Genomic DNA, 25,788 nt, shown 5'->3' on the forward strand with positions numbered 1-25,788 from the left:
AAAACACAACAGGCTGACAAACCAATGTGCAGAGGAAACCGTTCAAGCTTCTTGCCTCTTTTCCACAAGACTGTCAGTTTTGACCCGTTAAAATACTGTTAAAGACACACTGAGTTAACCTCTGACACCTCGCCTCCTCTCACTCTCTACGCACTCTCACATCACCCCTCTCTCCCCAGCCCACCCCTTGAACCATTAGGGCTGTTTTCTTGCAAGGGGGAAAAAAGATGGCCACTGGAGGTCAGGTCCAAGTCCAAAATAAATTGCCCTCTTTCCTGAGGCTCAGCCATTTTAATAGTACAGATTTATTGTGCTGTGCTTTTTGGAGGGTGATCATATGTATGTGGTCAGTAGCGCGTATGCAGTCTGTGACCCAGCCTCCCTCTCAAGTTACACACTATTTATAACATCCCCTCCGCCGGCTCCCCTCGTTCTGCAGTTCCTAGGAACCACCTCGAGCTCCAGTCCCCTCTTCCTCCTGACATCTGAGAGGCTCTGCTGCCGCTCACCCTGGGCTAACTGTTTATCCCGTACCGCCTGGCAACTGGCCGCACGCTCCGGATTACCACAGGACACCCGCTTTAAAACACACTTCGCTTTCTGCTCTGACTTATCGAGAGAAGACTATTTGAATTTTTTTAACTGAAGGAAAAAAGTTGTGGGATAGTCAAAGGAGAAATAGGAGCATCTTGGATATGTGCTTGTGATCTTTTTTATTTGTTTTATTTAGTTACTTTCACCTCTTTTATCTGCATTTCTCACCTTTCCTGGAGGACTGTGTGTGTGTTTGCACACCATGGATCACACGCTGTTCGGCTGCCTGCGGAGCCCCCACGCCCCGGCGCAGGCCCTGCACCCTGCCTTCACCCAGTCTCCCCTCACCCTGCACGGACGCTCGGACCACGTCTCCTACCCTGACCTGGCCTCTTCATCCTCCTCCTCCTCCACCTCCTCACCTTCTCCCTGTATCATCTCCAGTTATCAGATGGACGATGGCCTGTTTCCCGGGCAGCACCACCACCACCCCCATCGCGGCCACCTGCCCCCCCAGCAGCATCACCACGCGCCTCAGCACCACACATCCTGGCATATCCCACAGATGCCATCACCTGTTAATAGCACACGCCACAACCTTTGCCACCCGCACTCCCATTCGTCCCATGAGAGCGGGCCCATAGCCCCAGACCTGGGCCACCCTGGGGGGCCCAGTATGTGCGCCAGCACCCCCAGCCTGGGCATCAGCAGCACCCCCACAGGGGCCTCCTGTGTGTCTGCGGACTTTGGAAGACAGACTCTTTCACCTGCTGAGGCCGAGAAGAGGAGCGGAAAGAGGAAAAGTGACAGCTCAGGTAAGATGAGAGGAGAAATTTCCTTTTTTTGTTATTTAAGTCACTACCCTCTCATGACAGAGTTTTTTTCCCCTCCTGTTTCAATATAAACAATCTCACAATTCCGGATCAATAAACTATATCTAATCTGATTTTATCCAATCCAATGTAATCAAACTTTTTTCTCTACATTAAATGTGTATTTAATTGAATAGAGCTGCTTGTCACATGTTGCACAGCTAAAGACTATATTTAAATTTTTTGGAGGGATTTCGCACGTCTCTTTGTTCAGTCTCCTTGTTAGATAAAGATCATCACACACATATCAGCATTTGAAGAAATTCCAAGCAGAGTTCATGAATAACAAACATCTGTACTTGTCATTCTAAATCTTTCAACAGAACATAACTGTTAAGATTTGTGCGGCTGTGATAGGAAAACAAAAAACTGTCTGAGAAGCAGTTTGTAGGTGTTGGCTGACACGCAGGGAGGCTGCTACAGCAGGCGGACTGAAGCGTGGAGCAAAGGCCAATCGTAATTGTGCGGGCACATCTGACTACTGACATGTTTTGTTTAAAAATCACATCTGGTTTGTTGCGACACTCTTCAGAGGGCAGAAAATGAGGCACACAGTAAAGAATTAATGTCACGGATTGTAAAAGACTACACCGGCGTCTCACGCCACACTAAACACCCGACAGACGGAGGCGTTTCAGCCTTTTTTCTTGTCTTAATCTTCTAGTTAAAGTATATCACAGTCTGGCTTACTGAAATGTAATGAATGATCGCAATTTGCAGATGTCAATTTTAAATATCTATGTACTTTAATAATGTGATATTGATTGATTTGACTATCCAAAGATTATAAATTATGTTTAGTACCATAAGTAAAACCTCAAAATGCCTTGATTACATGTTGCTCTAAAGCTCAGTAAGATTGACTTAAATAAAATGTATTTTTCATAAGGAAATAAAAAATCTGCACTTAAATGCTAGTACAGGTGATCTGAGCTTGATCTAAAAAATATCCCTGACTAGTGTCCACACCTTTTGTAGATAAATTGCAAATATTAAGATATATTTAAGGCTTGAGATCGTCCTTGAAATATCTAATATGCAAAGTATTAATACAATAATACACAAACATAAGACATTACTATTAAAAGAAAAATCTTATATATATTTATGTGAGAACCCCTCCTTTAAAACAATACTAAAAAGGTACCACCTCCATGATGACCTGCAGGACATTTCCAACCTGCAGTCGCCACAATAATCAATCACGGCGTGACAAACTGCCGAGGTCGCGGGAGTCCTGCAGGGAACGTGATATTAGTGAGAGTTCTAAGTTTTCCAGGGAAAGTGCGTTCACCGTTCAGTGTGTCCATTTGAGGATTTGTGGGCCCTCAGCGCCGACCCTGCCCCCCTTTAAAGGGCCTCTTTGCTCGCACAGCATATCACCTGCGCTGGACCACTGAATGACATTTCTGAATGTGATTACTTTTTGCTCAGGATGCTGGTGTTCACTGCAGACAACATGCAGTCCCTCTGTCAGACCAGCTGTTTTCAAAACGTTCTTGCAATTAACCGCACTGTAAATATGTATTGGTTAATAATCTAGGTAACAAATACTACAAAGCGCAGTTCAAGTTTACACTACACCAGATTTGGCAGGAACTCTAGATGTAGTAGTTAAACAAAAAAATTCATGCAATACAGAATATGCCAACATTATGTAAAACACAGAGCCTTTGGAGAGCCCAGACGGCTTAATTGTTATAGTCCTGTCCTCATGCAGAATGGTGCAATGGTGTATTTAATCCACAAGTCCAACGCACCACCTCCCTTTTCCTTTCCTCCTTTGTCATATCGTTTGGAAACCAAGCCTCAGTCTCCAAATCCCACTTCCCTTGTAACAAAAGTTGCTGCATACTTATTACATGTGCCGTGCATTCCCTCCACGCTAACACCAATCAGGCTGATTATCGGGGCCAACTAGGTTGCTGACTCAATCAGCTGTCTAAATATCACACCACTGCCAGTTGCATGAGATAGAGCCCGGATTGGGTTTCACCATCTGGACCAGAAACCTGAGCAAAACCTGAATTTAGATACAGAAATAATAACAAAACCTTAGAGCTCATTTCCATGCTAGGTTTAGCTCAAGTAGGAAGCATCTCAACTTTCTTTGTCTAATACTCGCTTGTGATTGTTTCCTCAAGGAAGGCCGCAGGGCGGGCTAATGAGATGAGCCAGCTTCTTGGTATTTTAGGTGTCTGGTTTCCGCAGAACCTGCTCATTTTTTTTTGGGGGAGTTTTAGCCCTATTGAGTGTCAGTAGGTGCACTTTGCCGAGTTCATGGGATATATTTGCATAGACTAATGCTGTTGAGGGAGTGGTCGCCCTTTTAAGAAGTTACTAGATTTTTTGCGTGGAACAATAAAAGGAGCTTGAAGTCTTATGTTGTTGAGGCAGTGTTGTAAAATATAAGAGAGGTGCTTCTAGCTGGCAGACACTTTCTCATGAAAGTACATTTAGAAAAAGGATGTGTCGATGCATTCGACTTCAATCTTGTGTGTGTTTCTGCGAAGAAGTCACAATTCCACTAAAGGAAAACAACTCAAATGCAATTTTCCATGGTCAGAGAATACACATTTCTGTCTTATTTTCTTAAGAAAAGACAATATTTTTGAGAGGGTCCCTCCTGCAATGAGCTCAGTTCATTTGGGAACATACAGTAAATGACGTGCCGCGTCTGGCTGCGTGTACTTTTTTTCTCGTATTATTCCTCCTTTTTTGTGGAGAGATGAAAGTTACAGTGGGGACCTAATTGCTGTGGTATAGTGGCTGTGTCATAAAAGCCTGCCGCTCATTTTAACTCCAGACCTGCTGGTCTGAAGCAGCTGGTTGTGTAATTCTTTTATTTCACTTTACACAATGTCTGTGTTTACCAGAGAGAGAGCGAATAATTACGTCTGACGTTTCAATCAGCCACATATTGTTTGGAGCCCTCAGTTAGAAATGACAAGGAGGGAGAGGCAAGGTCAATGAGGAGCTGGACACAGGCTGCGGGTCAAGCAATGATGTGCTTCATTTCATAACATGTGGGAATTCTTGCAGTTTATGTATATGTTTGTCCTTGGCTCTAAAATGGTGTAGGTGCCACACAAATGTAACTTTGTATAGCAGCTTTACTGTAGTTGACCCCTCATTTTCTCTTCAGCCTCTCAAGGGAGTTATTTGGTTCTGAAAAAACACAAACTTAATTAGAAGGAAAACTTTCTATACTGACAGAAAAACAGAAGCAATGGTCCCTCCGGATGAAAATCTTAGTTAAAAAGATAGTGTTTCCTCTGACGTGGCTTCAGGCTTCGCACCATTTGTAAGTCTGGCTCTGGGCTGCAGGACTATTTACAGTTTTGCTTGACGCAGGCCTGCTGGATTAACACATGCTACAGAACAGGACCGCAGATAAATTAGCATGCAATCACTGCTGTCTCCAAGTGCAATGTGCAACTGAAGCACGTCCAACAGAGAAACCACAAGCGCTGCCCACAATAGGAAACTTAGGAAGGCAAATTAACAGTGCGTGTTTACTTTGGAAAGTTTGTGGAAATAACCAAACAAAAAGTATTGTTCTAGGTTGATGAACTGAAGTGGAGATTAGTTATTTTTCTCCACATGTATATCCTAGATTGAACTTAATGAAAGGCATAGTATGTTGCAAGGACCAGCTTTGTGTTTCCTGCGTAGACATATATATTTTACTATTAACAGGAGACTTAATAATATATTTTATTATTTTTTCATCATAATTTTATCAGTAACAATATCAGTTACACCAACAACAACTGAAACACTTTTGGAGATCTTCTGCATTTTTATCTTTTGACTTTGTGATCGTTTTCCAGGCATTCTGAACATGTCAAAGAACACGTAACACATACAGTAAGAGCAACAAATATAAATAAATATATTTTCCTTCCCAATGAGGAGCTGCCTGTGAGATCTTAATTAGAAATGAACTTAAGAAATTGATTTTATGTTTCTACCAAACCTGCTTTGTTCCATATTTAAAAATAAGGGTGTAGCAGCAGATTCCTTTTAAGACGAAGACAAATTAAATCCATGTTGGCAGTATAAGAGCCAGCCTATTGTTACCGCACAGCTGCCGCAGCCAGACACACATGTGTAGCCGCCGTGAGTCCTTCCAGCCACTTAAAGTGTTCATAAACAATGACTGAACAATAAAGTGTGATTGACAGCTCCCATTGTTTCCCTTACCTCGCCTCTTTTCTTCCCCTGCTGACTTGCACCTGCCACATAACACTGGCTTTATTTTTTTATTTGTGTTGCATATAAATCTGAGTGGAACTGTGTGGTGTTTGGTTTCAGAGTCCCAGGACGGGAATTACAAGTCAGACGTGAGCAGCAAACCCAGGAAGGAGAGGACGGCGTTCACCAAGGAGCAGATCCGAGAGCTGGAGGCCGAGTTCGCCCACCACAACTACCTAACCAGACTAAGGCGCTACGAGATCGCCGTCAACCTCGACCTCACTGAAAGACAAGTATGTTCCTACCCACCGCAGCTTGTTTCCCCCTGGGTTCAGACATTATCGGACTCCCCCCCATTAGCACATTAATGCCATGTTGTGAAAACAGAGACGGCCTTGGGACGACTAGGAGGCTTTTCAGCTCGCTACTGTGTTTTCGTAACTCCGGTGCGAGGGGCTATTGTGCTCCAGATGTGGCTGTGTGACGGGACTATCATATTCCAGATGTTCCTGTCTATTCTTTCAAGCAGCCCACAGTCGAGGCAGTGAGACAGGCCGGAGGAAGTGCTGTCTAGCAAGTCACTTCCTCTCTCCCACTCCCACTGCACAAATTGGGCCAGTGGCGTGGGCTAGTTGCTGTATAATGCAGGCACATGAAATAAATAACAAGAGACAAATGGGTGGGGGGGGAGGAAACGGCGTACAGCCTGTTGTTCTCTGACACCCGTTTGGAAGCTGTAAGTCACACTTAGTTGACACCTCGCCAGTGATATTTTGCAGTGTGAAACAGTGTGGATTCAATTTAAAGAAAAGACTGGAAAGAGAAACCTTAGAGATGCATGTGATACCTCAGATTCAAATCATGTGGTGGCAAGATTTATGTGTCATGCTCAGCTAAAACGTTTTGCATGAACCACATTAAACACAAAAGAACATTTGACCTTTCTCACTGTGGACATTTTGGTTCAACTTAAAACCTCACCATTGAGTTCCATCTCATTTAGTAGCAGGGCCCTTCTTCAGACACCTGCTATTCCTGCAATCACATACTAAAATATGACTAAGATAAGATAGTACTTTATTGATCCCAATTTGGGAAATGTTTGCATTGGTGATTAAGGTCTATAGTCCTTAAATGTCTCAAAGTGTTGTAATTGGTTAAATTCATAGTAGAGCCGTCCTTGCTAAGTGTGTTTAGTTGGCACCCAGTGTATTGTGTCAGAAGCTTCAGATAAAAGTGTCCATCTAAAGAAATCTTTCCCAGTAAATTAAAGTGCATGCCAGTGTGTTTTGAGTGCCTCTTAGTAATGCGAGTAGTAAACCTGCACAGACGCATTTAGGTTCTGACTAATTTGGGAGCAACTGGAAACTGTGACGTGAAAAGTGATAAATGTATCTGAAATCGTGTCAGTAATCCTCTGCTTTTGCTTCACATTACAAATAGTGTAAAAAGAATGTTGAAGGACCACTTCTCAATACCACCATGTCAAGGAAAACTCCACAGAAACCTCAAACACAGAGTTTGCCATCCTAATTCCACTTCAGCCTTTTCCCAGACTGTTGCAATTAATCTTTTCTGCCTCGAGGAAGCAAAATGTGCACGAAATGTCTTCAGCTTATGCAGCATTGGATGTGTGTGAGTGCAACCTCAGCTTTGTCAGGGAAAATATTTAGCGGGAGATAGTGAGGTAAATATTGGCCTAACAACAGTTGGCCACGGCATTTGATTTGTGCTGAATAAGCTGTTGGTGTTATGTCTTTGAATATTGTAAAAGTTGGCATAGGTGGAGTAATAGAGCCCAACGTTTTGCATGGGAAAACTATTCTATTCTTGGCTAGGTCAGCATTGTAAATGAAATTGTGTCTCAATGTTTTCACCTGGTTAAATAAAGGTTAAATAAAAAATAATAATATAATTCCACATATTCTTCAAGATCTGGATCAAAAACCCTGTAAATTTGGTTGAAAGGTTACATACTGTATAACCATTGTACTAATATAATTTAAAATACTTTATTTCAGTGAAAAGTAGGTTGTATTATTGTACCTTGTAACTGGTATGAATAATATAGATGTCACCTTTCAACCCAAATGTAGCCTAGTTTTAATGAATCTACATATTTTGACTCGTACACCAATTCAGTTCTGGTTGTGTTATTTTAAGCAAATATTTGATTATTGGTAATGTGTTATGTGGGATGCCCTTAAAGCGAAGAAGTAGAGTGGCCCTTAAGTTTTCCATGGATGTTTAAATGTGCAATTTTTTTATCAAGTGGATCAGCAGTTCTTGTGAACTATCCAAAGTTAAATTATACTTTATAGTGCGATGTGTTGAGATTGAAATATGTGTCCCTATAGGATGTCAAGCAGTGCAGGTACAGTGCTGCTGAGTGAGTCTGAATACTGTGTGTGTATGTAAGCCTTAAGGATCACATGTTTGGGTTGACATTAGAGCCTGGCATATATAAATGATCCTTAGCTGGACTCTCGCCCCCCCCCCCTCCTGCTCTCAGAAAATTGCCCTGAAGCTTGTAAAGAATCCGAAGTGATACTCAGCACGCCGTAAGCCGATGACGTCTAAGATAAACGTTTGTGCTGTCAACTAACTTCCTGACCATGTGACCACTCGATCCCCTCGGAATGACACTCCCCAAAAATAAACCCACCCCACCCTGCGTGACAAGAACAAGCCCCCCCAACTCTCCCTTCCTTTGGGCGCATGTGTCGACACTCAGGGGGCCTCTGCTGCTACTTGACGTGTAAACCGTTTTAAGCTTAATCATCAATCTGAGAGACGTAAATACGGTTGAGGCTGTTGAGTCAGGGAAAAACAGGTAGACACCAAGTGGCAGATGGAACAGTCCATCCACTGCATTACTGTAGCTGTGGCTGCAATCATAAAGAAACCTGCTGAAAAATGGTTTCCTAATTGCATATGAACAGTTTTTTGTGACTTTGTTTGAGCAATTAGTTTAACATTTTCTGTCCTCTAGGTGAAGGTGTGGTTCCAGAACAGGCGGATGAAGTGGAAAAGAGTGAAGGGCGGTCAGCAGGGAGCGGCAGCCCGAGAGAAAGAACTGGTCAATGTGAAAAAGGGGACGCTGCTGCCATCAGAGTTCTCTGGCATCGCAGCGCTTCACCACTCGACGGACTCCTTAGCCAATGAGGACAGTCACGACAGCGACCAGAGCTCCGAGCACGCTCACTTATGATGCACCCCGCCCCGCCCCTCAGAGGATAGGCCCTGCGCTGCCTCAGGACTGTCCTTAGAAGGACTGCTGTTTGCTGATTCGCCATCGTCATACAACGATGCTAAATAAGTGTACAACTATACAGAGAAGTGTGATAAATAATGCAGCCCTTATGTAGGCGATATGTACATTTCAAGAACTGAGCACATAAAGGAAGGATGTTGACATATTGTAAAGCGCCATTGGTTAAAAATCTCCTTGATAAAAAGAAAAACACTTTTTTTTGGGAAACATTTTGGAAATATTTGTAATCATACTGTTGTAAACATTCCATGTTGTGTGTCTCGAGAGAAGCCGGCTTTGATTTGCACTGTTAAACACACAGTCTGCTTCTCACTCAGTTTCTACTGTATAAAATGTAAATTACGATGTAATTTAGTTATTGATCAAATCAAGTGCCAGGAAATCTAATTTGCCTACAGTAGCTAATATAAATGATCTGTATTGTCTTACCATAACAATAGTTTTATACCCACACTATTCAACTCGTGCAGTAATAAACACGGACGGTTCTTTAGTCAACACTTTTCTGCCTAGAGATGTAATTTTGTAAAAAATGTTGAAATAAGTATTCTATTAAATCTTTTCAGAAACAGTTGCAGATCAATTAAAATGTAACCAATAACCATTGATCAAAATTAATAATAATTGGAATGACTTTTTCATCTATGCAGCCACCCATTGAAATGGGTGTTGCATAAAGTGAAGCTGAAATGAATTAAACATCGCAAAGAGTGTAGAAAGCTGGGGATGGGGCTGCATGCTAAATTCACCTCAGCCTTCGGGCAGGGTCGGGACTTCTGCCAAGAATCTGAGAGGGAGAACCCGCAAAGGATCAGATTCTGTTACAAAACTAAGTTGAAAATAATTTCTTGACTTGATCTCATCTTTCACCACATTGTGATTGTGCATTCTAATTTTTTCAGGAGGCACCTCACACGGCATGTGAGGTTTTTTTAATTTTCTTTTACTTCCCCCGCAAAGCAAACCACAGGATGAATGTGATCCTTTAACTTTTTGACATTGCAACTGAAATGCAGTGCAATGTATTTACAAGTATAGAAGACATTTAGTGCCTTGATAATCGAACATCAAATCAGCCCAGTTACCACAGACTATTAACTCAGTCATCTAAATGTAGAAGTTACAGCACACTCACCTCCAAATATGGTCGTCCCTATTCACCTGCAGCGACTCCTGATTACTGCCTGTTTAATAAACAACAACAACAAAAGTAAGCACTGTAATGAAAACTTCTGGAGCGAGGACTCAAAACACAATGAGAACACAGGAGAGCTCGAACTTGATGGCAGACACTGAAGAATGTATTGAAGGTTACGGCCGGAGAATTGACAAAGACACAGCTCCTGCCAAACAAACTTTGAAGATCTCCAACCAGTCCCATTTAGCTAGCTCAGAGAGAATAATCAACATTTTGCATGACAAGACATAACCAGCAAGTGTCATTATTATTATTAATGTCATTATAATGTTTTGCCTAAAAGTACATTGAAATTTCACAATACACATGGTGCAACACTGAATTATTTTTCCATATAACTAAACTGCATTTTCACTTATTCTCCCGGATTACTGGCAGTTTTAAACATGTGGTCAAAGATAACGGATGCTAATTAGAACAAGTCAACCATGACTTTTAGTTAAACTTGATAAATGAACAATGGTCTTCTCTTCAGCAGACTTTGATTAGAAACTGTCTTAAAGGTGACTCAAAACGCAAATGAGTAAGTATTATGGGTCACTAATCTACTTTGAACTTTGCTTCACTTTCTATTCATAACTTTGTTTCTGTTAACTTCTATTTTGCCTGCATTAACCAACACAAGCTGTTATTGCCTATAATGATCTTGAACAGGACCTGATATGCTCTGGACTCGGTCTTGATTTGGCCTCTAACCGTACCTGCTCTTGGACTTGAGTTGGACTAAAAAACTTTGGCCTTAACTAGCCTGGTTGCCATCATAAATCTACAGGAGACACCTGTTCGAACCTCTGACCTGTCATACCTCTAAGTCTAAGGTTTCCCTTGAACCTGCCCTCACCATATCTGCATTGCATCAGCTAAGGCTAATCTAGATGAGCTTTATGATCAGTTTCACCTGAATCCTATGTCCTACCTTACGTCACAGCTTAAAGAGACATGAACTTTCAGTTTTTCTCTTGGGAGTAGGGCTGTCAGTCGATTAAAATATTTAATCGCGATTAATCGCATGATTCTTTCACACACACATACGGGTTTTGGGCCGAGGGCGACACCGTACTTCCGGTATCCGCCATTTCACACGAGGTGCAAGCAGAATATCATAGTCTATTGTCTTAATCAATATAGTCAACTCTAAAATACCACATATATGCATTGGCATGATAATATTATTGTGACAAGTGGGGTATTCACCTGGTGTTTCCAGAAGATAGACGTAGATGCTGCCAAAATCGACCGAAGGCCACTTTCGAGGGTCGTAATTCCATACATTGTAAGGGCAATCCGACAACCCACACAGCTCTAGTTTACGCTGGTAACGACCTAGAGCACACCCCTCAAGTCCAGAGATGTAATCCGAAGACATGCAGCGATTTCTTCGGTCGTTAATTCAGAAAAAAAACATAGTGCGCTCTGCCTGGATACGTTAGCTAGCTGTTTATATTAGCACCTCCAGGATTTTTGCACCTCCAGAAAAATGGCGTATTTATATATATATATATATATATATGGCGCGCGTTGCATTGTGGGTAGCTCGTGACGTCACTGTGTGTGAAAGAATTGTCAATTTTGTATCTGTTCTAAATGTACCTTAGAGGAATATTTTTCAAGTTTTTAATACTCTTATCAACATATGAGTGGACAAATATGCTTTATGCAAATGCCATTATCATTTGAACAATGACAAATATTCTCATGAATATTAAACACAACAACCTCTGCATTACAAATATTCGCCTCAATTCAACCTGGAACCTCTCTCATTCGTGTGTGTGTGTGTGTGTGTGTGTGTGTGTGTGTGTGTGTGTGTGTGTGTGTGTGTGTGTGTGTGTGTGTGTGTGTGTGTGTGTGTGTGTGTGTGTGTGTGTGTGTGTGTGTGTGTGTGTGATGGATCATTGGAGCTGGTTGGAGCTATGTGCAACTCAAGGCATATGCTGGAACGGGAGCTGCCTGGACGCTGCAATCATGTTGCGCGCACTATCCGTGCTGAGTGTGCTGACTTTTCGTACAATGTCCCACTGTCTGGCTTCCTGCATAAAGTCAAGTGCTCGGCGCAGTTGTTGGCGAAATGTCGCTCCTCTGTTTTCATATCAACAGCTCCTTATATCCGTTAGCGCTGCTAGCTAGCACCATATGCTAACAACAATACACGTAAGGTCTCTCTCGCTCACTCGCGCAACACATACACACACCCTCCCGGTCCTTCCGATGGCCAGTCGGTGCCTGCCGCAAGCGGGCAGGCGGAGCGGGGCTGTCAGCATCAGCTTGTCGATGGTATTTTAAACTCGATGCGCTCTGAAACTACGTGGCGGCCGAGGACAAAAAATACACATATGCGTTAATCGCGTTAAAAATAATTAGTGGCGTTAATTTTGTTTTGCGTTAACGCGTTAACTTGACAGCCTATATGTCAGTATTTTTGTCAGACACATATTAGCAGTAAGGTTCAACTTTTTGGTTTGCTTATTTGCTTTATGGTGGAGTTTTAATAAAAAGTGACACCAATCTCTCTGTCTATCAACATTGAACCTTAAATAAGAAGCTATTCAGTGAGCATTCAGTTAGCACAGCTAACCTGGTTCTGTCAATTACTAACACAATTAATCTGTGTGCTGCGAGGCTTTTGAATCTTAATGTAAAGGGAAACAATGTTACACTAATAATCAAATCAGTTAACCAAGTTACTACAGCATCCACGTTTCCACAAAGGCTAATCAACAAAGACTACAGACCTTTTGGTGTGCGCAGGAAACAAGCCTGGGGGAACTTCCCATTAATAAAGTAATGCCTACAGCTCTGTTGAGAACTTCCTGATATTCAAGCACATCTTACATGTTAATAATTTAGGAACACCACACAAAAAAAGTGTAAACCATAAATAGTTCTGGCTGCCAAAGAGAGTCCGCACTTGTAAAACATGTACAAACAGCGATAACTCTCGCAAGATCAAAATGGAAGAGGACGGAACGAACATGTGGCGGTTCAAAATACAAGGACCAGTGTGGGACATGAAAGTTGTTTGGCAAAAAATCAAACCAAATTAAAACATGACAGAACCCACAAATACATAAATAATAACAACTCAGAGAGTAGTAGAGGACTTTCTAAGGGCCTTCAATGTCTTTACACTAATGCAGATTCTGTTATGAATAAGAGAAATGAACTGGTAGCAAACATTGATAAATATGACCCAGATATTATAGCTATTAGTGAAGCACTTCCAAAAAACCCACAAGTACCAATCCAGTTATGTGAATTGAACATCAGTGGATATGACATTTTCAGCAATCTAGATGAGGGTAGAAGAGGTGTCTGTATCTACACGAAATCCTACCTCAGAGCAGTACCTAAGAACTTGAAGGGCTGTACATCTACAGAATCTGTGTGGTGTGAAATACAACTCCGCAATACGGACCGTCTTCTGGTTGGATGTGTCTACCGGTCACCAAACTGTCAAGATATTGGCAACTCTGAAACTAGAAGTTTAGTTGAAGAAGCTTCCTCACTAAACCGCAGCCACGTTTTAATTATGGGAGACTTTAACTATCCTGAAATTGGTTGGCAACCCATACGAGCACCAGAGAGTGAAAACCACCCTGCATCCATGTTCCTTGAATGCTTGAGAGACTGCTACGTATTTCAACATGTAACAAAACCAACTCATACAAGAGGAAACCAAACCCCACACGTGCTTGACCTAATTATCATAAATGAGGAGGGAATGGTTGAGGATCTAAGCCATGAAGCACCACTAGGAAAAAGTCACCATGACTGCTTGTCTTTCAAATTTCTATGCTACCATGAGATATGCGACAATCCAAACCGCAAGTTCATCCTTGATAAAGGAAATTATGAAGGCCTGAAACAGGAAATGATTGGGACAGACTGGGCACAGACCTTTGAAAACAAGTCAGCTTCAGCACAGTGGGAGGCCATGGAAGAAAAAATCCTAACAAGTTGCAAGAGGCACATCCCTATGTCGTCGGGAAAAAGTAAGAAAAATCGCTCTACTCCGGAATGGATCAATTATAGAATCAAACATCAAATCAAATCAAAAAGTGCAGCTTACACCTTACAAAGGTTATCTGGTACAGAGAGTGACCGTTGTTCCTATGCAAAATTGTGCAACCAAGTTAAATGGGAGTGTCGGAAAGCTAAAAGAGAGCATGAAAGAAAAATTGCAAAGGAAGCCAAAGAGAATCCGAAAGCTTTTTATAAATATGCCAGAAGCAAGCTAAAAGTCAATGCCACAGTCGGAGATCTGAAAAAGGCTAATGGCAGCCTGGCTCAAAATGACAAGGACAAAGCCAATACACTAAATTCCTTCTTTGCTAGTGTGTTCACAAAGGAGGATACCTCATCAATACCAGACTTCCAGGATAGACCATTTAATACTACACTAAATAAATTGGACTTCACATCTAAGGACATCCATAAAAAACTATCGAACTTAGATGCCTCAAAAGCATCAGGACCGGATGGCATCTATCCCAGGATTCTCAAAGAACTGTGTGACGAACTAGATAAACCCTTACTTACCATATTAAAAAAATCGCTTGATGAAGGTGTGGTACCACAGCCTTGGAAGGATGGTCATGTAACTCCTATATTCAAAAAAGGTGACCGAAGCAATCCTGGAAACTATAGGCCTGTCAGCCTTACAGCAGTAGTATGCAAACTCCTTGAATCCTTGGTGCGTGATGCCGTCATAGAACATCTTGACTCAAACAACCTATTATCAGACCGCCAACACGGCTTCGTCCAGGGCAGATCCTGTTCAACCCAACTCCTGGCCTGCCTTGACATATGGTCTCGTACCCTTGACAAAAGAGGAAGTCTTGATGCCATTTATTTGGATTTCCAGAAAGCATTTGATACTGTACCTCACAAAAGATTACTGAATAAGCTCTATGGGTATGGTATCTGTGGAGACATACTCACCTGGATCTCAGACTTTCTCAAAAACAGGCGACAGAGTCTTTGTTAACGGGAAACCATCTGGATGGTGCCCAGTTCTCAGTGGAATTCCACAAGGTAGTGTCCTGGGTCCTGCACTGTTTGTCCTCTATATCAACGACCTACCGGATAATGTGAGCTCCAGGGTCCAGATGTTTGCAGATGATATTAAAGTCTTCAAGGAAATTAAGTGTAAAGAGGATGCAGAAAAACTCCAGTCAGATCTCAGAGAAATACAAAGATGGTCCGAGTGTTGGCAGCTCAAATTCAATGCAGCAAAGTGCAAAGTAATGCACTTAGGTTTTCTGAATAAAAAATATGAGTATAATATGGGTGATAATTCAAACACTATAAACCTATCTGAGACTCAGAATGAAAAGGACCTTGGTGTGAATGTTAACAATACCCTGACATTTAGTGACCATATCCGTCGGGCAAGTAACAAAGCGAATGGTATCCTAGCAATGATCCGCAGATCATACACTTATTTGGACTCTGACGTAGTACGTAGTTTATACATCTCTCTTGTGCGGCCACTCCTCGAGTATGGGAATGTCGCTTGGTCCCCCATGTACAAAAAGGATGCTGAGCTCATCGAGAAAATACAGAGAAGGGCAACGAAGCTGGTTCCAGAACTAAAGGACCTACCATATCAAGAACGACTGCAACGTCTTAAAATCCCGAGTATGTATTATAGAAGGGCGAGGGGAGATATGATCGAAGTTCTCATTCATAACACTCCGTTCGATGTCTCACTATGGGATGCGCCTCATCGCGGAGCAAACAGAAACATCAATCTCATTACGCCAATCCTGATTGGCTGGTGATCTTGACGTCAGCGTCAGGGAATTCACCCCCTATAAGTAGCTTGCGCCACGACGCATGCGTCATTCAAACACCTCTTCTCCCTTCAGAGCACATCTCTATAGTAGCCGGACAAGCTTAACGGTCCACAGACTGAACCCAAATATAACCATTTCGGTCGACGGGCGCTCGCCGGCTACTCCTTCTGCTTCGCAAGAAGATGGTAATACTAACGCCAGTTAGTATTAAAATCGACCTCGCCGTTTCTTTCCCTGGAAAGTAAGGTAAGGTTTTGATTTTTCTCAAGCTAGCTACGCACCTGTTGCTAGCTAGCTTCCCCTTACTACCGACACCACGGTAGCGAGGACGCTTTTCTTTTTCTCTCTTACGGAGGAGAAAAGGATTAGAAGTATTTTGACACACCAGTCAATATTCTTTGAGAACAAAGGACCCAGACCGTCCCCTTTTTCTCCGGATTAAGGACGGGTTGGTAACACTTTTTCTCTCAACGACGTACCTGTTACGAGCGGGTCCTCTCCACGCCACGAGGCGAACAAGATGGACGCCTCTCCCCCCTCACACCAGAGGAGTCAGGGACTCGGAGGCTCGGTCATGCGGCTGCGGGTTGAAGATAGCAGGCACAGACTCACACCAGGTCTGCTCGTCCTGCCTCGGGCTGGAACACACCCAGGAGGCCACTGTATTCCTCCGGGGAACAGCGGCCGGATTTGCTGTGTCTAGCAGGTGCTTTACGCACGTACAGGGACAGATCAAGGGTGCTTCGTCATAATGACCAACCCCTTGTGTCCTGGGCTAACCCTTATAAGGGCAAGCCTGTTACTAAGCAACGGCTATCCCACTGGTTTGTGGAAGCAATTGCTTTGGGGCCCATACGAGTCAGAGTTCGCAGGCACCCTCGGGTCCGCGAGCTCTTTCGACTCAGGGTCTGGCTGCATCCTGGGCTCTGTCCAGGATGTCTCCCATCCAAGACATTGGTGCAGTGGCGAGCTGGTCCTCGCCGCTCACTTTTGTCTGCCTCTTAACAGGCTGGACGTTCTGCTCCCAGTGTGACTCAAGCAGTGCTGGGCACCTGGTTGAGTCAGAGCTCTACCTGTTAAGTTCTGGTTGGTTTGGTGATTTTCGAGATAAGCTCGTCTTACAATACGGGAGCTACAATTTCCCATAGTGAGACATCGAACGGAGTGTTATGAATGAGAACTATAGGTTACTTACGTAACCCCAGTTCTCAGAGTAACATGAAGTGAGATGTCTCACCAGACGGCCCTCCTTGCTATGGTGAAGCGAGAAGAGGTGCTTATTTTGAATGATGCATGCGTCGTGGCGCAAGCTACTTATAGGGGGTGAATTCCCTGACGCTGACGTCAAGATCACCAGCCAATCAGGATTGGCGTAATGAGATTGATGCTTCTGTTTGCTCCGCGATGAGGCGCATCCCATAGTGAGACATCTCACTTCATGTTACTCTGAGAACTGGGATTACGTAAGTAACCTATAGTTTTCAAATATCTCCACAACATCTACAAAACATCATGCCCACTACAACGGGATTATAACACCAGGACTCGTGGACACTGCCTCAAGTTGAAGAAACAGTACTCAAGACGCTTGTCTTTCTTTCCAGCCCCAGTTGTACCGACAGGCCAAGGCGTTAGTCAGAGCAGTTACCAGCATCCGTCTAATCAGGTTCTCTGAATTGGTGCCTCCTACCAGAGCCAGGCGAGCAATCTAAATCAGACGAGAGAAACAAATAGGCCACTGCTTTAACTGTTGTATTGAGCTACGTTCTGTGGGACATACGTTAGAAACAGCACAACAGCACTCTTATTTCATACACAGAGACCAACTTAACACTGATATTCCAGCCCATGGTATTCAGTCAAGTTCATGCCAGTCGTTATGTTTAACCTCTTAAACCCGGCCCCCCCCGATACCGGGCGGAAAATCACGTCACTGCAGGAGACAGCGACTGGCGGCTTCTTAATATTTAAAAACCTATGAATGTCTTATACTCAAATAACGGGAAAAAACTCAGCAACCTAATGATATGAGCCATTTTTACCGAAACAAAACACAAGTCTCACAAGAAGCGTTAGCATTAGCCCTTAGTGAAAACAGGCTGATGCTACTTCCGGTGCTAACTAGCAAAAACGATCTTTAAAACTTAATATGTTTATGAAAGCTGATACTCCACAGATTATTTGTATATAAGTATCATCACTGTAGGACACGAACTCACTGAGCGAGCAGCCAGAACAGAGCAATAAAACAACAACAGTGTTCTAAAGCATAACAATAATTATGTCTTACCGTTGCTGTTTTGTGATCAAAAGTCGTGTTCACGGGAATAAAAACGCTGCTCAAGGTTAATCCAATGTCTTTTAGTCACTTTAGAATTGTTCCTGATAATCCATCATTACATTCATGGCCGCATCGTAGGTATAAAGTTTTGCAGTCCGGGGTTTGGCTTTCTCACGTGCTGTTTACGCGAGCCTCTCTCTCATTGAAGTAAGTGTAAAGCGGGATTTACTAACCCCCCCTCGATTCTATTGGCTCCAAAATTTCAAAAAAGGTGTCAATCACCCAAATCGACCAATGGGTTCCAGAGATAGGATCCTGCGTAGTATGAATAATGCCAGCAGCGGCTGCTTTACGCACAGACGGAGCAGAAGCAGCCCGCACAACCGCTCCAGCACAGCAGCAACGAACACAGCGAACAGAGAACACAGCGAACAGAGACAACAGCAGGCAACCCTGATTATGAACTTCAGGAAAGGTATGTACTCTCTCTGTTTGTATCTATTAGTTGTGTATTTGGTGTAATCTATAGTAATTCCACACTCGCAAAATACAAAATGGACGCCGCTTTGTTGTTGTAGCGTTATCGTTCCGTGAGAAACTAAAACAATGGCAACATCATGTTGGTGAACGTATAAATAGATTAATTGTATTTCGTGACTATAACACGGCAGTATATAAATAAAGCTGTATTGTATATCAACCCAGTATATATATATATACACTGTTATTCCACACACGCCAAATGGATGCTGTTTTGTAGTTCTACAGACATTGACTAACAGCAGTTTATAAATAAAGCTGTATTGTATATCAGTCTATATATATACTATAGCGTGTGTGAAATAACAGTATACACATATATATATGTAGGCTATACGGTTATTTCACACACGCTATAGTATATATATATATATATATATGAAATAACAGTATACACACATATATATATGTATACTGTTATTTCACACACGCTAAATGGAGGAATTATTTCTGATTTGAGTTACATTTTTGAAAGAATAAGCCAGTGAAGTAATCAAAGTAATTGTTTTTTCCACATTTGTTTTCACAGTGATGAAGACGAGTATCAAATGGCTTCTGGATCACAGCCATCAACATCTGCCTCATCCGAGCTACGACGTGCATCAGATCAGCATACAGTTGCCCCAGAGCCATCAACATCCAAGCTACGCCGCCGGACGTCTGCACCAGTACTAACTCAGCCTCCCTCTGCATCTTCTGGTTCAGTGGACAGACTGTCAGGAGGAAAGTGAAACGGGCTGGTGTGTGGCAGACTAAGGTTGTTACCGTTCCTGACGCTGTGGTGGACTACAACAGAAGCATGGGCTGCGTGGATGTGTCCGATGCTTTGATTGGGTACAGATACTACTATCTGGAACAAACTCCCAGAAACCTGCAGGTCCGCTGCAACTCTGACTACTTTTAAATCCAGGCTGAAGACTTTTCTTTTTGTCGCTGCTTTTAATTGAACTATTCATATCTTAGACTGCACTGTAACTTTTATCCATGTACTTTTTTCTTTTAATGTTTAATTGACTGCACTGTAACTTTTATCCATGTATTTTTTCTTTTAATGTTTATTTTATTAGCTTTTCTTTTTAATGACTGATTTTAAATGCCATTTTCTTAATCTCTTTCATTTTTTGTAAAGCACTTTGAATTGCCTTGTGTTGAAAAGTGCAATATAAATAAACTTGCCTTGCCTTACAGCGTTCACCACAAAACCATGAAATGGTACAAGACCTTTTTTTTACCATTTTCTGGACATTGCAGTGGTGAACAGCTTCCTTCTCCACAAGGAGCTGCACAAGATGAGGGGTGACCCCGGCAGGACGAAGCCACACACCCAGAAGTCCTTCAGGGAGCAGCTTGCTGCAGACATGAGGGGTGAAGTCCCTGCAGCAGCACCACCACCACTCCCCCCCCAAATCATCACTCGTATGCATTCCCAAGTATTATGGGGAAGATATGCCACTGCGCTCAGGAGGTGCTCTGATGCTGGCAACAAAATGGTGAAGACCTATCTACTGCACTAAGTGCTTGGTGCCTCAATTCAAAAACACTAAACACATTCAGGTTATGTACATTTTTTCTTTTTTGCCAGTATTTACAAAAAAAATGCTTGTGGTGTTATTTTGGTTTTAGTGTCGTTTTTTTGTGTTATTTTTGAAATAAATCTGCTCAAGACAAGAGACAAGTGTTTCCTAATTGTTATTGTGTAAACCTTCCTAGAAGTGTTAGTCGGGTGATAAACATGTAAGGGCTGTGGCAAAGTCCACACACAGACACACACACCATTTACATACAAAAAAAATGTTATTTTTTTTTTTTTTTTTAAAAACACTTGTATTTGGATGGAATGATTACCTATAGTGATGATAAAATGATTTTTACAGTATGGTACCTGAAAAGTTCAAATGGCACTGATGGTATCCAAATGTGCCCAAAGGTCAGTCCGCCTGGACTACTTTTAGCTAAACCTCTCTAAAAAGGTCAAATTTAACTTTTTTTGCCTCAATCTTGATACAGGGTACTTATATGTTATACCTTGGATTCCTAAAGCTTTTAGTCTACTATCCCATCATTCAAGGGTAGTTTTCACTATAAGTAATGGGTTTTTTTTAGGCGGGGGTAAGAATTTACCTTTTTTTACTATGTTCCATCTGAATTTACTCTGACTGAGAAATATCTATATTGATTCTGACACTTCTACATCCAACTCACAGATGTAACCTTGCTTTGAAAAAAGAAATTATTCATATAACCAGGGCTGCACATAACTGGTGCGCAGGTGCGCATGCGCACCTCCGCCAAAAAAAGAGCACCGGGTCATTTGAAAAAAGGCGCATTTGCGTACCAAAATTGAGAGAGAGAGGGAGAGGACTGAGGGAGAGAGAGGAGAGAGAGAGAAAGATATTTGCGAGTTGCATACTCGGGGTCGGCCCGTAGCACTGGCGTTATAGACGTTCGCCTAGGGCGCCAGATCTGGGGAGGCGCTGCGCTGGCAGCTCTGGGAGGGGAAAAAACATTTTTGACCGTTGGGGCTCATCCTAATTTTCGGCCTTGATGTAACAATATTCATAATTAAGTCAATGTAACACCCTTTTCACCCCGGTTACACGTTTCATTTGCCCTGTACGATGGGCGCTGTAAGTGATGAAAATGGGGGATGTTGGCTTATCTGGCGCCCGCAGCTCACAGACAAAGTGCGAGTGAGCGAGGGAGAGAGAAGGGCGCACCGCCCGCTGTTGTTATTAGAATCTGGTGCTAGCTGCTCTAACGGATATAAGAAGAAGATGTGTCTACAATAATGTGGAGGGAGAGTCCTCTCCAGTCAGACTGAGAGGCTGATACTACAGCTCAGTGAGGTCAAGGACTCTGAGTGTTTACTTTAGTTAGTTCACTTTAGTCTAAGTTCAAACAGTTTGGTCACAATTTATGTAAACACATATTTTCAAGGCACTCCTTTATAATTATTGGGATAAACAGGTTTGAAATAATTCCAATGCATACTATAGGACAGTAACCAAAAAAATCCTTTAAAACTGGAGAGATAGGCTACAAAAAATAAGATATGAATGAACAACACAAATAAAATAAGTTACATTCATTTGTTATTGGCTATGGTAGGTTATTGGTTATGTTCACATACTTATTTAATTACATCCACTTGTCTAAGATGACAACAGAGACTTTCGACCCAAAACCAGCAGCTAATCGCAGACTCAACCAGAGAGAAAGAAGTAGGCCTACATCGTCAGCTACCATGTCTGACAGAGAGGAAGACAGTGAGGAGAACAGTCAGGAGGGTAGTGATGACAGCTTGTAGGATTACTGGTCGTGCTAATGTTGTCTTGTGTTCATCTCTGCATGTGTGTTCTGTGTTCACCTCTGCATGTGTGTTCAGTGCCGTGTGTCTGGCAAATAAAGAGCCCCTCAAAAGTTACGGTTTATTTAATTTTAAGGATGAGCACCAAGCAACATCTCCAGGTGCTCCTTTGAGAACCAGGGCAAAAAAGTTATGTGCACCCCTGCATATAACCCTTTTAGAAGTTAAGTTATAGTCATTTGTTTTGGGCATAGCATTTTCGAGCCTGAAACCTTAAAAACAGGCTCAGGGCTTAAGAGGTTAACCACTTTAACCCTGGTGTCCCAATGTTGGTCATGTCAATATAAATGTTAGATATAAATGTTACTACAATTATATGTGGTTGAGTAGCTTGCTAAGACTAGAATTATTTGTGGTTGAGTAGCTAAAGGGCAATAACTAAGCACATTTTGACCGCACTGATATTATCCACATTTCATAAATGAATGCAGTTCAGTCTGTCAAATTACCATCTTTTGACGGACTGATTCATTCTTCAGCAATGATTCAGCCTCATTGAAGTCGTCTTCATTGGCGATTGGCAGCTGGATGGGGAACATATGGGTTGTGGCTGACCCTGGTTCCTGACTACCAGCCGGGGTCATGTTGCCCTCTGCCAACTCATTCTTGATGAACTGCACATCTCTGGACAGGTCCTTTACCACCACAAGTACTTCAGCGAGCATTGAAGTAATCTTCTGGATGGCAATGTCTTAAGAAAAATATAATTGAAAAGTGTAAAGTGAGAATTGAAAATAACCTGTAAATGACTCATGAGGAATTACGCTAAGTCTAATAGACTTGCCTTTCAAAAGCAGCCTGGTGTCATCGCCGTGCATCTGTGTGGTTCCATCTGTAAAACGCAAACATTTGAGACTTAATCACTGCACACATTTTGAAAGGTTATTAGGTGTGTGTGTGTGTGAATATATTGTGATCAAGTGTTTAGTCAGTAACAGGGGTCTCCCCTTCCCTACAGCTCTTTGGTAAACAGAAAAGGCATTTTCAGTATCCTATCAGGAGAGAGAACTCATACAGATTAATTGAATACACAGGACCACAATGGAAACAAGCCCTCAGGGCTTTTTGTTATCCTTGGCTTTTAGCATTATTGTATAACTGTGCCCCTGTACTTTTTTCAAACTGTTGATAAAGTATTCAATCAAAGAGGGCAGATGAACAAAGAAGAGAGCAATGATCATCATCAGAATATAGAGATTTAACCTTTTCACACACACAGATCAGAAAATGTCTACAAATGTTAGATGACCGTCTTGTTCACTTACCATTGCAACCATGATCAGGCACTGACTGCATGGGATCAAACTTGTGGCAGTTTCCTCTAAAGAAGTCTAGAGGAGGGAAAAACAAATGCTGTAACATTTACACAAAAAACACGACTAATGTGATTTGATTTGTCTACAAAGATATTACTTTACATTTTAGTAGTAAATTGGGTTCATTAGTGAGGAATACAATGGCATACTATTTTGTGCACGTTGTGGGGGTCCAAGGGGGGTGTACTGCACCGAGCCGTATCCCATTCCCGATATCCCTGTAGAAAGAAAATCATTAGTTATATTTCACTATACTTTGGGAGTAGCAACATAACCTGATGTTCCAGCATATTGTTGTCAACTACCACAGGCTGTCTGAACACAAAATCTGAATTGTAAGTCATACATATGTCAAATAGTATTCATTGAGAGTAGGGCATCATACCAGTACTTGTACTTGCTCGCTGTGGGGCCTGGAGCTGGCGGTAATGGGCAGCACCAAATCCTGACATCCCAGCTGAAACACACAGTAGGAAATAAAGTTATTAGCATATGACACTATTGTAACCTCCCATGTAAGGAAATGTGTCTATGTGTGTGTAAGTCTGTGTGTGTCTGTGTATCTGTGTGTGTGTGTGTGTGTGTGTGTATGTATCTATGTGTGTCTATGTGTGTGTGTGTCTGTGTATCTGTGTGTGTGTGTCTATGTGTGTGTCTATGTGTGTATGTGTATCTATGTGTGTCTATGTATGTGTGTGTATCTGTGTGTGTATCTATGTGTGTGTGTATCTATGTATGTGTGTGTGTACATGTGTATGTCTATGTATGTGTGTGTCTGTGTGTATGTGTGTGTCTGTCTGTGTGTGTCTGTCTGTCTATGTGTGTGTGTATGTGTGTGTGTGTGTGTCTGTCTATATGTGTCTATGTATGTGTGTGCCTGTATGTGTATCTGTGTGTGCATGTGTGTGTCTGTCTATGTGTGTCTGTTTGTATGTGTATCTGTTCATGTGTGTGTGTGTGTGTGTGTGTGTGTGTGTGTCTATGTATGTGTGTGTCTGTGTGTATGTGTGTCTGTCTATGTGTGTGTTTGTGTGTGCGTGTGTCTGTCTATGTGTCTATGTATGTGTGTGTGTGCATGCATGTGTGTGTCTGTATATGTGTGTGTCTGTTTGTATGTATGCGTGTCTGTTTGTATGTGTGTCTGTTCATGTGTGTGTGTGTCTATGTGTCTATGTATGTGTGTGTCTGTGTATGTGTCTATGTGTGTGTGTCTCTATGTATGTGCCTGTATGTGTATCTGTGTGTGTGCATGGGTGTGCATGTGTGTCTATGTATGTGTGTGCATGTGTGTCTATGTATGTGTGTGTGTCTATGTATGTGTGTCTATGTATGTGTCTATGTGTATCTATGTGTGTGTATATGTGTGTCTATACATGTGTGTGTGCGTGTGTCTATGTATGTGTGTGTCTATGTATGTGTATGTGTGCCTGTCTGTGTGTATGTGTGTCTATGTATGTGTGTGTGTCTATCTATATATGTCTGTTTGTGTGTCTGTTTGTATGTGTGTCTGTTCATGTGTGTGTGTATGTATGTGCCTGTATGTGTATCTGTGTGTGTACATGGGTGTGCATGTGTGTCTGTCTATGTATGTGTGTATCTGTGTGTTTGTGTATCTATGTGTGTGTGTCTATGTATGTATGTGTGTGTGTCTATGTATGCGTGTGTGCGTGTGTCTGTCTGTGTGTGTGTGTCTGTCTGTGTGTGTCTGTCTATGTGTGTGTGTATGTGTGTGTGTGTCTGTCTATATGTGTCTATGTATGTGTGTGCCTGTATGTGTATCTGTGTGTGCATGTGTGTGTCTGTCTATGTGTGTCTGTTTGTATGTGTATCTGTTCATGTGTGTGTGTGTGTGTGTCTATGTGTGTCTGTGTGTATGTGTGTCTGTCTATGTGTGTGTGTATGTGTGTGCGTGTGTCTGTCTATGTGTGTGTATGTGTGTGTGTGTGTGTGTCTGTCTATGTGTCTATGTATGTGTGTGTGTGCATGTGTGTGTCTGTATATGTGTGTGTCTGTTTGTATGTATGCCTGTCTGTTTGTATGTGTGTCTGTTTATGTGTGTGTGTCTATGTATGTGTGTGTATGTGTGTGTGTGTCTATGTATGTGTGTGCGTGTGTCTATTAGGGCTGTGCATCTTCACTGGTATCACGATTCGATTACGATTATCCTGTCAACGATTCGATTCAATTCGATATCCCGATTCATACCAATGCGTTGCATCCTCAATTTTCTATATTACTGCGTATGGCTTATTTTTCATCAATGCATACATGCAGTAAATACATATGAACTGTCTTTTTATTATTTAGAAAGTGCTTCAGAAATCAATAACATAAATGTCTTGACATTCATTTATAAACCAAAATAAATGAATTGTATAGGTCTAGCCTCCCTATATCTGTGTGTGAAGTTG

At 42.2% G+C, this 25,788-nt stretch overlaps 1 protein-coding gene across 1 annotated transcript; it reads left to right on the forward strand.

Annotated features, from left to right (window-relative positions):
* Positions 1–459: 459 nt before the first annotated feature.
* Positions 460–9,446, forward strand: meox2a (mesenchyme homeobox 2a). Its single transcript, XM_034211484.1, has 3 exons — positions 460–1,349; positions 5,724–5,896; positions 8,596–9,446. The coding sequence occupies exons 1-3, from the start codon at positions 797–799 to the stop codon at positions 8,812–8,814; spliced, it is 945 nt and encodes a 314-aa protein (XP_034067375.1). The 5' UTR covers positions 460–796; the 3' UTR covers positions 8,815–9,446.
* Positions 9,447–25,788: the final 16,342 nt, after the last annotated feature.

This window comes from Gymnodraco acuticeps, unplaced genomic scaffold (assembly GCF_902827175.1).
Source record: "Gymnodraco acuticeps unplaced genomic scaffold, fGymAcu1.1, whole genome shotgun sequence".
Lineage (NCBI taxonomy): Eukaryota > Metazoa > Chordata > Actinopteri > Perciformes > Bathydraconidae > Gymnodraco > Gymnodraco acuticeps.

Bases quoted from the DNA above. Each gene is read 5' to 3' on its own strand.
- meox2a (XM_034211484.1), top strand. From the start codon at position 797: ATGGATCACACGCTGTTCGGCTGCCTGCGGAGCCCCCACGCCCCGGCG. The intron at 1,350-5,723 runs GTAAGATGAGAG...GTTTGGTTTCAG, and splicing joins GAGGAAAAGTGACAGCTCAG to AGTCCCAGGACGGGAATTAC. The intron at 5,897-8,595 runs GTATGTTCCTAC...TCTGTCCTCTAG, and splicing joins TCGACCTCACTGAAAGACAA to GTGAAGGTGTGGTTCCAGAA.